Raw genomic sequence first — 14,134 nt, 5'->3', positions numbered from 1 at the left:
CCTTCCAACAAGAACAGCAGCAGCAAAAAACTCATTTTAAGATGGAACTTGAGAAATTTATGAATGGGATTATATAAAATGATTGTACGCAGGAGCAGGAACTGGATTAACTGGTGCAAGAGGTACCTTCCAGTTCTATATATTTCCAAGGAAAATATCTGTAAACAAACAGGCCTTTATATTTGCATAAAACTACATCTGTTTTTCAACATAAACATTTGTATGCAAAGTGTTGTCAAAGCTCAGAATAAATACCCTTGTAGAAACAGCCAGCACTATAGCCCACAGTCATGGTACCATTGAAGACAGGTAAGTTACTGGATACTACAGACTTCACAAGTTTAAAGGAAAAAAAAGCAAGACCCGACTACAGTAATCAGATATTCTTATAATATTCACATAAATACATTAGGTGAAAATGCTCGCTCTGTTTAAACACTTTTATTCTGTTACAAGCCCATTACAGTTGGAATTGTGTACACATCAGAAAAGAGATTTTTGGTGTAAAAGACCTCTCCCTGTACATGTTTATCACACCGCACAGGATGTTACAACATTTGTATCACACGTTCCCATAACCGTATTTTCAAATAAAGGCACATCACAGGGCTAATTTTACTTCTGCATGCAAGTCACAGGGAGTTTAGGGCAAACTATTTTTTTTGGAGGGGGGGAATACTCCAGCCATTTGATAAAAATGGAGGTAGTATAAAGATTGTATGATACCACGTTATCTGAATAGTGCTGTTACATTAGTTATTTAATCAAGTTTAAACATTACTGAATATCCACTTTAACTTTTAAACTTGTTCTACAGCAACAAACACTTGGTGAGAAACCTGATGGGCTATGTTATAAGGAAACTGGTTTGACTGACACTTGTAAGTTTTCATCCAGTAGACTTCTTACTACTAAGAGGCCCTCAGAACCAATGCCCCAGCTCTACTACTTGGTTCCCCAAACATTTTATTCTACATGACATCCAGGAATGGTTCCAGGCAGCTAGTTTGAGATCCAGTGAACTGCTGGATTAACCCCCCACAGTGGAGATCTTGTTTCTAAATCAAGTACTGTGATTTAGACTGTGCAGGGAATTCTTTCAGACAGTGGCTGTTTGCAACCTAATACCTTTCCTCCCCACCAAGTTATAGGATCTCCTATGCTGGCAGCAGCAAGATAATGGTGCGCAGGTGCCAGTGGCATAGCTTACATGCTGAGCAGCGTCAAAGGAAAGCTCGTGACAAGGAAGCAGTGCAGAAACCCACACCACTCAGGCCTCTGATACTACAAAAATGTAAGCTATAAAAACCCTTTCTCTAATACATTTATTTTACTGAACATGAGTTCATTTATTGGCCTTCATCAAAAAAATTACGGAAAGTACATATACGTAAACGTTTTCAGCTCTATCATTCTGCCTGGTACAGTATGTTCCTTGCCCTTTTCCTGGCAATTTGGCAGATGCACTTACAGTAGCATTTAATAATCATCCTCTTCATCAGATTCCAATACTTTTCTTCTGTTGAACTAGAAAGAAAAAATTACAAAGAGCACAATAAATGCAGCATACAACAACTTAAAAACTTGAATCTTGGTAAGGTAGGGAAACATCCTATGGCTATACTAAAAGTGTTTCCTGGATCTTTTACTAGCATAGAAATAATGTAGAATTCAGTGAGCACCACTAATGCAGGAGACAGTAGAAAAAACAGCTACTGCTATAATTTAAATCTTCCCTCCTTAGCCACACTACTTTAATGTGCCCATTTTGGGGGTAACATTACTACTACTACAAGACCACAATTTACAGTTCTCGTCCTGTGAATGCATCTCACTCCTGACACTAAGCCATATCTGCATATTATTACATCATTACGAAAGAATCCTATGACTACCTGCCAACCCCTACCAGTGGAAAAGCAGGTAAGTAGGGGAGGAATCAGCTGACCAGCTCTGAAATAGTATTTATTATGCACATCTTATTTTCCAGCCCTTGACTACTTCTGTCTGAGGACATCTTATATTGTTTAGGAAGAGACCATTTACCTTTACTGTGGTTCTCTTTTCTGTTTGCTGGCTCACTTTTTCAAGTATTTCTATCAAACCTTGTTCTGATACCTAGGAAGGCAAAATAAAAACAGAATTAGTAGGAAAGAAGTGGCTTATTATCTCAATTGAATCAGCAGTATTCCATTCTCTTCCCTACATGTGCTTGGAAAAGGTGTTCAATAAACTACTGAGACTGTAAAATATTAGTGGTTCAAGAACAAAGGAGTTACTGGTTATGCTGGATATTACTATCACTAGTCAAAAGTTATTCCTGAGGCAAGTTATAAGATAACTAACAGAACTGCAGCATTTCCAAATCACTGGCAATCAGCATTTTAAAAGGTGGAACTTTTCAACAGGAACTAGTTTTTTTAAATTAGATGGTCTCTAGAAGCCAGATCAAGGACAGGTAGAGTTCTCTTAAGATCTGGATTTCAGAAACTGAGGTTGTAAATACCTCATCTTCCAGAGGACCTTAATTCCCCATCTACCCAGAACCCAATTTACAGCTGTTTTTTGGTGTAGAGAGCCAGCCTCAAGAGCTCAGCCATTCTCCGTTCAGCATTTGCTTTTGCTGTAGTTTTGAAAGAGTGATTAGTAAATATAAGAACTTATCTTTATCAAAATTGTTGGGTTGTTTTGTGAAGCTGTATGGTATCCAGCATACTGCTATGTGACCATGGCATAACAGTATCACTAGCTCATAATATAACAAACTACACAGCCCTATTCACTTAAATTTATAGCCAACCTCTGAAATGTTACTACTTACATAACTAGGGCATTAGATCTGAATAACCCAAGGAATATGAACACCCTTTGTGCTTGATATGTATCTACTCTAAGATGCTGTGGGGAACGCAAGAAGTAGTGAAACTAATAGAATTGTATTGCTTGTGTCACACATCCAAAGCAAAGCATCACTATAACTGGTCTTTGTGCAGCTGATATAATGTAGAACAGTGTTTATTACAGAACTGTCAGTCTTCTTGGACTTTAAAAACTATGAAACCATTCTCTGCTCTGACAGTGGAGCAGGTTTATACTAATACAGGTACACACTTGTTTACATGTAAGTGATTTCTTGTTATGTAAAATAAGGGATCCAGAATTGCTTGACTGCTTGGTCCAGTTCACAGCTTACCATGTGCTATTTCTGATCTTTTGGTATTTCATTATTGCAACGAACCTATTATTGATTAGCAGGGATCCTGGTTTCCAGTTTCCCACGGAAAAACATAGATTTCCCCTTTTAGCAGAGAAACCCACGGAGTCCCTGCTTTTGCAAAGAGCTCTGCAGGCTGGTTGAGCTCCAGCCTGCAAAAGCTGCTTGCAAACAGGGCAGGAAACCCCCAGCCCTGCCTGGAGGGGGAAGGGCAGGGCCTGAGACTGTCAGCCATGGCTCTACTCAGTTCAGCATCACTCTTCACTCCTGGAGCCTGAGGTAAGTGGGGCTTGCTGGCCCCAGCCTCAGCTAAGTAGTAGTGGGGGAAACAGCTCCATGCTGCTTCTGCTGCAGCTGTCTGCTGTTGGTGGCAGGGAGCTGTGGACTTGGGTCACTGGGCCCATAGCCCTGGCAGCTGGGGGGTAGGGGCTGTGGGAGGGGGGGCAAGAGGCACGAGTAGGGTGGGGGGGGCATCAGCAGGGCTAGGGGGATGCTGCAGGGTGCTTTTAATGTTAATAATGGATTTGCAGGGTTTTAATCAGAGAAAACTAAGATCCCTGTTGATTACTTTGAGTGCCCAATTCCCAGCCTTTCCTTGGTATCTCCTCCACTTGCACTCGAGACATGCATGCAAAACTCAAGTAATGTAATAACAGTACCACTGAAATGTCATGGTAAGGTCAGGTACTGCTTTTTACCACACCTGCAGCCAAGTGGATTCACCCTACCATTTGTATTAATTACAAAGACCAACAAGAATAACAGGAGCATTGGCTAAGGCCCACGGGCCTGTGCTGCAATGTGTACAGCAGCAGGAGCCGCTAACCCCAACACCTCCCCCCTCCCCCCATGCTTGGACGAGCCACCCAGCCTCTAACCTGCCCCTGCCGGGGCCCCACTCCCTCCCTCACCATGGAGGCCTTGATTTGCCCCTGTTCCCCCAGACTTGACCTACTGGGTGGGAGGCGGGGTAGGTGGGCTCTAGATCCTGGATTGCCCTTTACTTCAAAAAGTGATCTTCACCTTAAAAAGTCTGGAGACGACTGGGCTACACAATAACTGACTTTTAAGTTAAATCCAGCAGAAGAGGAGGATTATTTGGCAATTCCTGAGAGGTGGTGTTTTTTTGAGGATGAAGAAAACATTTCAAGATTCTGAAGTAAAAACCTTCTCAAAGTGCATAACAGTTATAAGTGTTAACATCCCGAACTTGTTTCTTTGGGAACAACAGATCTGAAAGTGACCCCAAGCAAAAGAAAGACCCAGACTAACATAATTTAACTTACTTTTCCAGGTAACTGTCCAAATCTTGCCATCTGTATAAGATAATTCTCCACAGCTTTTGCTTTATCTGGCTTCACAAGTGCCAAATTGCTTACTGTAACAAAAACAGGTTTACTTTTATACTCTACTATATTCATCTAACCTAAGTGATAAACACATGGCACAATGCACTCCTCTTTGTGCCAGGTTCTAAAACAAGAATAAGTGGAAGGGGAGGGGAGCTTTAACTTATACAAAACTAAGGGCACTTTTACACATACTCTGGAGATGGGGGGTGTTTTAATTAGAACGGCTCTGAGAGCTACTCTAATTAAAGCGCTGCCAAGTTTCTGTATCAGTGTCCCTACCCTTGAAAATGGTGGGGGTGGTGCTTGAACTAAAGTTCACTCAACAGCTTTGGTTCAAGTGCCCCCACTGCCATTTTTAAGCTCAGGGATGCTGGTACACGAGATGCAGGAGGCTACTGGAGGGCAGCAATTGCCACGCTCCAGCAGACTCCATTAATCAAGTCTGCTCAACCATGCTGGAATTCCAGCAAGTCGGACTGGCCTCGGCACTAGTGTACAGGTGCCCTAAGGCTTTACTTTTTTTGCACCTTCCAACATTTGTTCTGGGTTCAAACCTGTTATTGTCTACAAGACAACCTGCAGGCATTTGTCTCTGACAATGTGTCTATTAATGCAACCAAAACAGCCATGCTCTCAATCCACTACTTATTCTTGTAAGTAAATCACAAAACCAAATTTAACAAAAATAGGCAATGGAGCACGAGACTGTTCACCTCCGGACAATTGTCCCATTGAAGAGTTGTGAGCAAAGTTGTTATCATTCAAAGTGGGTCTTTGCCACACTGTCCAAAGATGTACTCAATATCCAAAGGCAGTGCTTCCCATACTTTTTCTCAGCATGACCCCATTTCTTCAACATACCCCCAACCCTGACAACCCCCATCTGCTGATGTGGCAACCCTATCTGAGGTCATGATAAACACATAGCACAATTCCCAGGTTTGGGAAATGCTGTCCTAAGGAATAAGCATCTATATTGTATTAACCCAACAGAGAACTCATGGATTTTGGGGAAGAGTCTCACTTCAAGAGGCATCCTCCAAAGTCTACTGGAGCAGCATGGGAAAGCTGGTACTGCTGCTACTTTTTAAAGTCTCCCTCTAAACAGGCACTGAATCAATCCAACGCCATTATTTGCAAGGACCAGACTTGTTCCCGGTTCCGTTATAATAAACTATCGGAGCTTGGGGACGTTTTCTGTCCAGCACAAAGATTGACCCAGTACTTATTTCTTAAAACAGACATCACCAAGCGGGTCGAGGTGATGCATTTCTCTTCCACTCATCATGCGTTTCTCTTATGTCTCCACCCGAACACATCGCTCTGGAGGCCTGATTCAGAGCCATAACTCTCGACCCAAGGGCCCCACCGGGTTTGTTTGTTTTTTTCCAGAGGGTGCTGTGAGGAGACCAGCAGCTCAATAAGCAGAGGGGTACGCGCTCTGGCCTGTCTCAATGCCCCCATTCCCCAGGCAAGAAGGGAAGGAAGCCGTGCCATCATCTATACATCTGCATTTTGCAGTTGGGTGCCGATGGAGAGAGAGGACACAACACTTTGGGGGGGGGGGGGGGGGGGCGGCTGCTTACGTCTGGCGCGGGCGGCTTGATCCAGGACTTGAGCTAAGATGTTGTTTCTCATGTCGGCCTCCCTGCAGAGGAGAGTGCGTTACAGGGGCGGGGCGCGCCCAGCACACGCCCAAGGGCTGCGGGGCCGACCCCGCGCCGCTCCCGGCCCCCTCCCCCGCTCCCAGCGCCCCCTACCTCTGCTTGGCCTCCTGCTGCGCCACATCGCTCGCGGGGTCCTGAAAGACAACGAGGCCGCAGCGCCCCTCAGTCACCGCCCTCCCTCGCGGCCGCCCCCACGCCCCCCGCCGGCCCCGGGCCTCACCCCGTGCTTGGCCTGCAGCTCGGCCAGGCGCTGCTTGCGGAGCGTCTCCAGCTCCTCGTCCGCCATGTTGGCGAGCGGCGGGGCAGGGGCCGCGGCTACTGCGCCTGCGCGCAGGCACCACCAATCCACTGCTGAGCGGCCGCCCAGGCTGAGCAGGCGAGCGCCGGCGCCGCGATGGGGCGGAGCCGCCTGCTGGTCTCCTAGCGACCGGCTCCGGGCCTAGGCGGGGCGGCGCAGCGATGGCGTTTGTGCCACCAGGCCCCTCCTGGTGGGGCGGGCGGCCCAGTGTACATCGTCACGTCTGTGAATTGATGCGGCACGTGCCGAGCCCGAGGCCGTCTTGGGAAGGCTGCCCTGACTTTTGGGCTTCCTTATGGCGGCTGGTCTCAAAATAAAGCCAGGCTACGACTTGGATGATCGATGACCCAGTTCTCACTCGCTCGCTGGTGAGTGACAGTACAGTAAATAAGACGTATTTGCATACACATCTGCATACTTGATTTGCAGGTTTTTGAGGTGGGTTTTTTTTTGCAGTATACGTTTATTTTTCAGCAAAATACGATCATATTGAGCTTCCAATACAATCATTTCATATTTAAGACCTGGCCACGCTGGGTGCGGCCGCAGGGATCCTAGTTACCGAGCTGCTGTTCCAAGCCCTGTTTTCCACCCGGGAGATCCATGATAGGACATCTGTTAAAATAAGTATTACATGTCGAATCCGAGTTATACAGTAGTCCACGGTGGGTTTTAAAAATCTAGTAATATTTGCTTTCCTGATGTAAAGTCTACTCAGTACAGTAGATCAGTCATTAATGTCATTATGTCATGGGATGAAACCCCCCCAGAATAGATTCAAATAGAGTTGGCAACCCTGGTAGCAACTATGGATGCACCTCCTCATGGTGCTTCAGTCACATCTACAAGCATTGTTAGCTCAGCTCTCTAACAAAGCCATAGACACTACAGGTGCTCACTGAATGACAGCATTTGGTCCTCAGGGATAGGAAGGGCTGGAGGTTTTCAAACCATGTTTCTGTAGGCACTCAGAGACAATTCATTAACAAGAAGCCGTTATGCAGTACATCCGGTGGCTTGCTGTTTCACGAGTTGAATTAAAAAATCATCCAGGGGAGGAGTACTTAGCAGAGCAAGATGAGTTAGTTGGCTTTCCTTTCGTGGAGCTGGAGTCAGTCATTCCTACATCCCACACTTGCACGAGCCCTGAAGTCTTGAATCCATTGGAAGACTTAGCTCAAGATACTCAGAGAGCCGACTGGGCCTGCTGCCATGTCCTTATATTTAAAATAAAAGTATTACCAGGGAGAATGGGTTGGTCTATGGACATAAGGTAAGCCATGTTCGTCTAAGGATGTGCCTGAGGAAGGGTGTTTGTGCCTGAAAGCTTGCAAAAAACAAATTTTCCAATTATTTAGTTGGTCTAATGAAACATATCACATTTACGCAAAGAACCTTGTCTGCCTCTCATCAGGGAGAACTCATTTCTGTTGCTGTTTCTGAGGAAGCTCTCTCAACCCCACATTAGCAGCAGAGGGAGCCCCAGCTCCACGAAAGCTCCTTGGTCCATCATCACAATACAAGCAGCAAACACAATAATTGTTGTTTTTTGCTGTTCAGTATGTTCTCACAGATGAAGCTTTAATCTATATTGTACATCTCTGTTGCTGTAAATTCATGCTCCATTATACCACCATATGCTTTGACTCACTCAGAAAAAGCTGCAGTAATCCTAATGCTTCGCTCTGGCTTCATAGATGTTTGTACTGCATGTTTGATTGCATATTGTTTTCGCACACACTTAAAGGTTATGTCTTAATAAGTTGTTTTAAACTAGTTTATTAGCAATGAGTCTGCAGTTGATGAGTTTTTATGTCAAGAGAAGGTATCATTGGAATCACTGACAATTACAATATGAGTTTCAGGAGACAGAAGGAGAGTTTGGCCCATTAAATAAAATCTGGAGGCATGAAGCGCAATGTTTGGGGTTTTAGCTTGTTGTTGTCTAGTAAGCTGCTTATTTTCTTTTTCGTATGTTTGTAAGTAAAATGTACTAGGGCTTCTTTGGTCAAACCTGGATTATCTCTGACTTGAGCATGTTCCAGTACAGAAATATGTTTCAATATCATTTAGACTTATTGTTTGAATTTTTTCATAATCTATGAGTGCTTGAATGTTAATTTAGTTATTAGTAAGTGATATTGTTTTGTTTTATCTTTATACACACAATAATTATGGGGAGGTGAAGTTTTTCTACTAACAAGAACCTTTGGTTCATCATTTTCCTTTAAAATATCTCAAAGCTCTGGTTCTAAATCTTGCATTTTGTTTTATACAGATTATGTTTCCCCTACAAATGTCTTCTAATATATAGTTTTAATGTTTAAAAAAATGTTTTTGGGTGTCTTGAATTTTGTGTATTCAACTTGTTAAAACCCTCATTTTTAGAGGTTGTGTTCTCAGCCCTTTCAGATAATCAGAGCAATCAAAAATGGAGAGATCCTTGAAAATTTAGATCCTATCACTCAAGAACAGAGGGATCCAGAGGAAGACTAAGGAATGTACCATAGCTATAGTCATCAGTAGCATAACTAAAGAAGTGGGGTATGGGCACAAAAATATCAGCTGTGACTGGCAGCCTGGCTGCAACTGGTACTCTGTGTACTGCTGCTGCCCAGGGCACAAAACAGATAGCTCTGATCTCTGATAGAAAGACAAAACATTTAATGTTTCATGTTTCCTAGATTAGGTACAAGGTCTGAATGTATTCACAGGTGCATGGTTGTAGCCATCAATTAAGTCAATGGGAGTTTCACCTGTAAACTAAAGACATAATTTGGCTCACAAAAGGCATTCGTGCTATAGGCATAGTGAACTATTTGTGATTATTATGCATTTGGGTGGAAATCTATCTCATTTGAAACTATTCACAGGTTATTTATCTCATCCTAAAGAATGCTCGAAAGGACCTTTAACCTGTAAAAGTCTTAATTTCAAGGTATTTTCAAACGTGATATGTCATCCTAAATATAGGATGTGGAGAGACCAAACATTTGAGAGAAAATGGTGAATAGGGTATTCTAAATGACTTGGGACCTTTTGGGACAGTTGCAGGCCCCAACAATTGTGTTCTTCTCATTCTAAACTTTAGTGCTATTGTATAACCCTAGCTACTGTCAAATATTAATATATTTATGTGATAACTGAAAGTGAAAAGATTCTGTTCTAATATATGCTTGTTTTCCTTATATCACACTAACAATCATTTCATCACTGACACGTATATCTTAGGGAGTTTCCTCTAAGTCTCAAATGTCTGTATTGGCTGTTTGCAACTGTAGATTAAATGCCGATTTACTCAAAAGTTAATCGTTAAGGTCTCCTGAAGGTTTATAATCTCTGTATTTATAATGAAAGGTGGTCTGTCATGCTATTAAATAATAAGACATTTTCTAATGGGAGTTGAAAAAAATCATACAAGTAGAAGTATTGTACTCCTTAAGGTATCTGTTAGGCTGAGAAGGGAGGTTAGCATCAGTCAGGTTGGCAGTGCACTACAGGTTTGGTATAATTAAAGTAAGAGGATTTACCAGTTTATTTTCAAGACATACAGCAGATCTCAGGAAATAATTGTTGATTATCAAACGTTTAATTTCCGAGCTCTGTGTGATTTAATTTCAAACACTAGAGGACTCTCAAACATTTTCTTTTTCCCCTAAATCTATATTAACAGTCCCTTGAAGTATAGTCATTTTCCTGTACTCTTACATGACTCCTATTATCCTTATAAAGAAAACTATAGTATTTTATAGAAATAACAAAAAATTAAACCCCTGCAGCAGCCCGATGGGAACCTCTAGTGTTTTGGTCCATTACTGTAATACATTTTGACAGTGGTACAGAAACAATTTTTTTACAAAGGAACTCCTATTAATAATACCTGACTTAAAAATAAGGTTTTCTACAAACAGTTTTATAGGCTCTAAGTAAGTAGAAATATATTGTGATTTCCTTCCAAATTCCAGTAGAAATATAACAATCAAACCAGACTTTGCTGTGTTCACAAGCTAAACATGATGGCAAGTTGCCATTTTATGAAGCCTAGACATGAAATTGTCTAGAAATCAGTTATAGCAAAAATAAAATTGACTAGTCTATTCAGATTTAAATGTGAAGGAAATTAACATAAAATTAAAAAGCTACACACACACAATTAAAAGCAAGGACTGTGGAGTGGATGCCTACACAGTCAGGTGGGTGGCTAACTGGCCTAGGGACTGCATCCAGTGAGTGGTGGTGGACAGGTTGTTCTCGGTCTGGAAGGAGGTGGGCAGTGGGGTCCCGCAGGGTTCGGTCCTTGGACCGGTGTTATTTAATATCTTCATCAGCAATTTGGATGAGGGTGTGGAGAGCACCTTCTCCAAGTTCACAGATGGTACCAAGTTATAGGACAAAGTTAATACACCGGAGGGCAGGGAGCAGATCCAGGCTGACCTGGACAGGTTGGATCAATGGGCAGAACGAAATAGGATGCAATTCAACAAAGATAAATGTAAGGTACTCCACCTAGGAAGGGGAATCCCCAGCACACCTGCAGGTTGGGAGATGACCTCCTCAGCAGCTCAGAGACTGAGATATCTTGGAGTCATAGTTGACTCCAAGATGAACATGAGCCAGCAGTGTAATAAGGCCATCAACAAAGCCAGTCGCACCTTGTCGTGTATTAGCAGATGCATGACCAACAGATCGGGGGAGGTGATGCTCCCCCTCTATGTGGCATTAGTCAGGCTGCAGTTGGAGTACTGTGTCCAGTTTTGGGCGCCATACTTCAAGAGGGACACGGAGAGTCTGGAGAGGGTTCAGAGGAGGGCCACTTGCATGATTAGTGGTCTCCGGGAAAGACTCTATGAGGAGTGGGTGAGAGATCTGGATCTCTTCAGCCTTTACAAAAGATGACAGATGAGGGGTGATCTTGTAGCCATCTATAAGTTTATCAGGGGCAGACAGCAGGGAATTGGGGATGTGCTGTTTACCAGCACACCCCAGGGAGTAACTAGGAATAATGGGTGCAAACTAGTGGAGAGTAGATTTAGGTTAGACATTAGAAAGAAATTTTTTACAGTAAGGGTGCCCAGAGTGTGGAATGTGCTTCCAAGAGAGGTGGTACTATCACATAACTTGGAGGTCTTCAAGAGGAGGCTTGACAGTCACCTGGCTGGGATTGTCTGACCTCAGTCCCCTTTCCTGCCGGGGGCAGGGAGTCGGACACGATGATCCATTGGGTCCCTTCTGACTCTATGTTCTATGAATCTGTGAAATTAGACTGTTAAAATATTTTCAATGTTAATAATCAAAAGGGATTTATATAATTTAGGTACAGAAATATGGTTTGGTTTTTAAACTACTATTATTAATCTCTTAGCATTTGGTCATCCTTGTGCATGTAAAACCTGCTTCTACTAAGCCTAATGAAGTCATAAAAGAAAAAACCTAAGCCCTCCTATTTCATTCCTTTATTTAAAGCCAATGGAATTATTCTCAAAGTAAGGCTCTGGTCAACCAGAATAAGGTCAACAGTCAAAGAAGTCAAAGTCCTACCCAAGTCTAGATGGCTTATCAGGCTTGTGTCAGCTCTAAATGGGTATAACCTGGAAGCATTAAATTTAATTTTTATTTAAAAATTTAAATTAAAAATGTAATATTTTAATTACATTTTATACACACACATGCACACTTTAAAAATGTTTCTAAGACTTTTTCAGTCTGTTTAAACTCAGCTCTGTGTGTGCACACACACACAGAGCATTAGAAACACAAATAAATACACATATACATTGCGTTTGAAACACTTTTTAAAAGTATTTTTATTTAAAAAGAGCATTATGGAACATGCTGATAGGAGGTAGGAAGTAAGGGTATCCCTGGCTTGGAAAAAGAGCAATGATAAATGGAAAATCTTTATAAATTGCATTCTCTGTGGGTAGTTTCACATTTTAATGGACGTATAGATAGTGCTTTTCTGACTGTATTCTTTTTTTATTCAATTCTGATGATCCTGAAGTAATAACTAACAATTGTAGACACTTACTGGTAGCTCTGATGATACCATGAAATCCACAGTCCAACTTTTTTTGAAAGTCAGTGAAAGGACTTACTGCTTTTCAGTGGTTTCTGGATCAAGGCTTATGCTGCAGTTCAGAGAAGCACTCTAGCACATAAATGATTTTGAGCATGAGAAATCCTGTTGAAATTTAAATTTTCTATTGTTGTGGTATCACTGGTGCATTTCTTCTATTATTGAGGTGCCAATATTTTTATCATGGTGCAATCTGAATTTGCCTTGAGCTGTATATTAGTCTGTTATCTAATCTCCCCAGTCTTTATTTAAGCAGAAGCATTTTTCTCATCAACATATGCAATAAAAATGCTTTTTTTCTTATGCACAGGTAAATGCTATCATGGATTTAGTGCACTTATCTCTCAAAGTTTCTCTTCATAGAACATTCCTCCTCGTTATCTTGGTGCAGCTCATTGTCTGTCTGGCTGTCTGGCTGTGCTCTGTATTTCTGCTCTGTATGTTCTCTGTCAGTACCAGTGACTCTAATTCTGCTGTTCAAGGTGGAACAATTTGAAGAAAATGATTTGAGATTACCCCAATCCAAAAATAAGAGCCTGGTGATTAAGACAATCTGCTTCGGGGTGGGAGACATGAGCTTGAGTACTGTAAAACACAGGAGGGAGCTGAGTCTGCCAACCTGGGTGTCTGCTTCAACAACCAAGGGGCCTTCTCCTCCTTCGTTTTAAAGAAAGGACAGGCTGTGCATAACACTTGGTGAAGGATCAGAGCTATGAATTCCATATGGAGATAGGTCCTTGCTGGTAGCAACCTAGAGTTAGGTACATAAGGCCTGAAGAGGGCAGGATTTAACATCCCAGCTGCCCCGTCCTTGGCATTTCCTTAGACAGCTCCTGTCTGGGAGGGACCTGTGCCCTAGATCAGGCCCATGGACTGGATCCAGCCTGCAGATTGACCTGACTTTGCTCGTTCAGCCTGCAGAGCGAAAAGGTTGGGCCCCACTGGTCTATGGTATTCAGTAATTACCGTCCTGTGTAATAATTTTGGGTGTATATAATGTTTCTACAATCTGCATTGCATAGCCACTTACTCATTGTGTTCATCCTTGACAAACACAGAATACTTTTTCTACTGTCCATTCCTCTGAACTTTTATTCATTCTTAACTTCCTTTTTGAATCTGAAATAAATTTGAACAGAATATTATACCTGTGTTAAGGAATCATAATTTTCAAACCAGCTGAGCCTATTAAGCAGCTCTCTGGTAATGGGAGGTGAGGGTTATCCTTGTTCATTATCTGTGTTTGCTGCTGAACATTGCATGTTCTGTTCTCAGGCACTGATGTTCCTAAACTTCCATGTAAATCACTGAACCATAAATAATATGGAGTAGACTATCAAGAAGTTTCTTACTGGGGTTAAAGCAAAGCAAATATGTAATTTGCAGTAATCAGTAATACTGTTTTATGCAATAAATTTGGAAATTCTCTTTTTTACTGAAGGTGCTAATTTAAAAGTTTCAGATTTACAGTTGTTTACTGTTAATCTTTATTCAACTGAATTGCTGATTTACTTAATTTAATTTTTT

The 14,134-nt window shown here is 42.1% G+C and overlaps 1 protein-coding gene across 1 annotated transcript; it reads right to left on the bottom strand.

The window, feature by feature from the left end:
• Positions 1-426: 426 nt before the first annotated feature.
• PDCD5 (programmed cell death 5) lies at positions 427-6,563 on the bottom strand. The gene is made up of 6 exons (XM_006260870.4): positions 6,454-6,563; positions 6,327-6,367; positions 6,153-6,214; positions 4,501-4,592; positions 2,047-2,118; positions 427-1,527 (listed from the first exon to the last, which is right to left on the bottom strand). Exons 1-6 carry the CDS (start codon positions 6,517-6,519, stop codon positions 1,480-1,482), a joined length of 381 nt encoding a protein of 126 aa, XP_006260932.2. The 5' UTR covers positions 6,520-6,563; the 3' UTR covers positions 427-1,479.
• Positions 6,564-14,134: the final 7,571 nt, after the last annotated feature.

This window comes from Alligator mississippiensis, chromosome 10 (assembly GCF_030867095.1).
Source record: "Alligator mississippiensis isolate rAllMis1 chromosome 10, rAllMis1, whole genome shotgun sequence".
Lineage (NCBI taxonomy): Eukaryota > Metazoa > Chordata > Crocodylia > Alligatoridae > Alligator > Alligator mississippiensis.
This window is presented reverse-complemented; position numbering and strand designations above follow the sequence as displayed.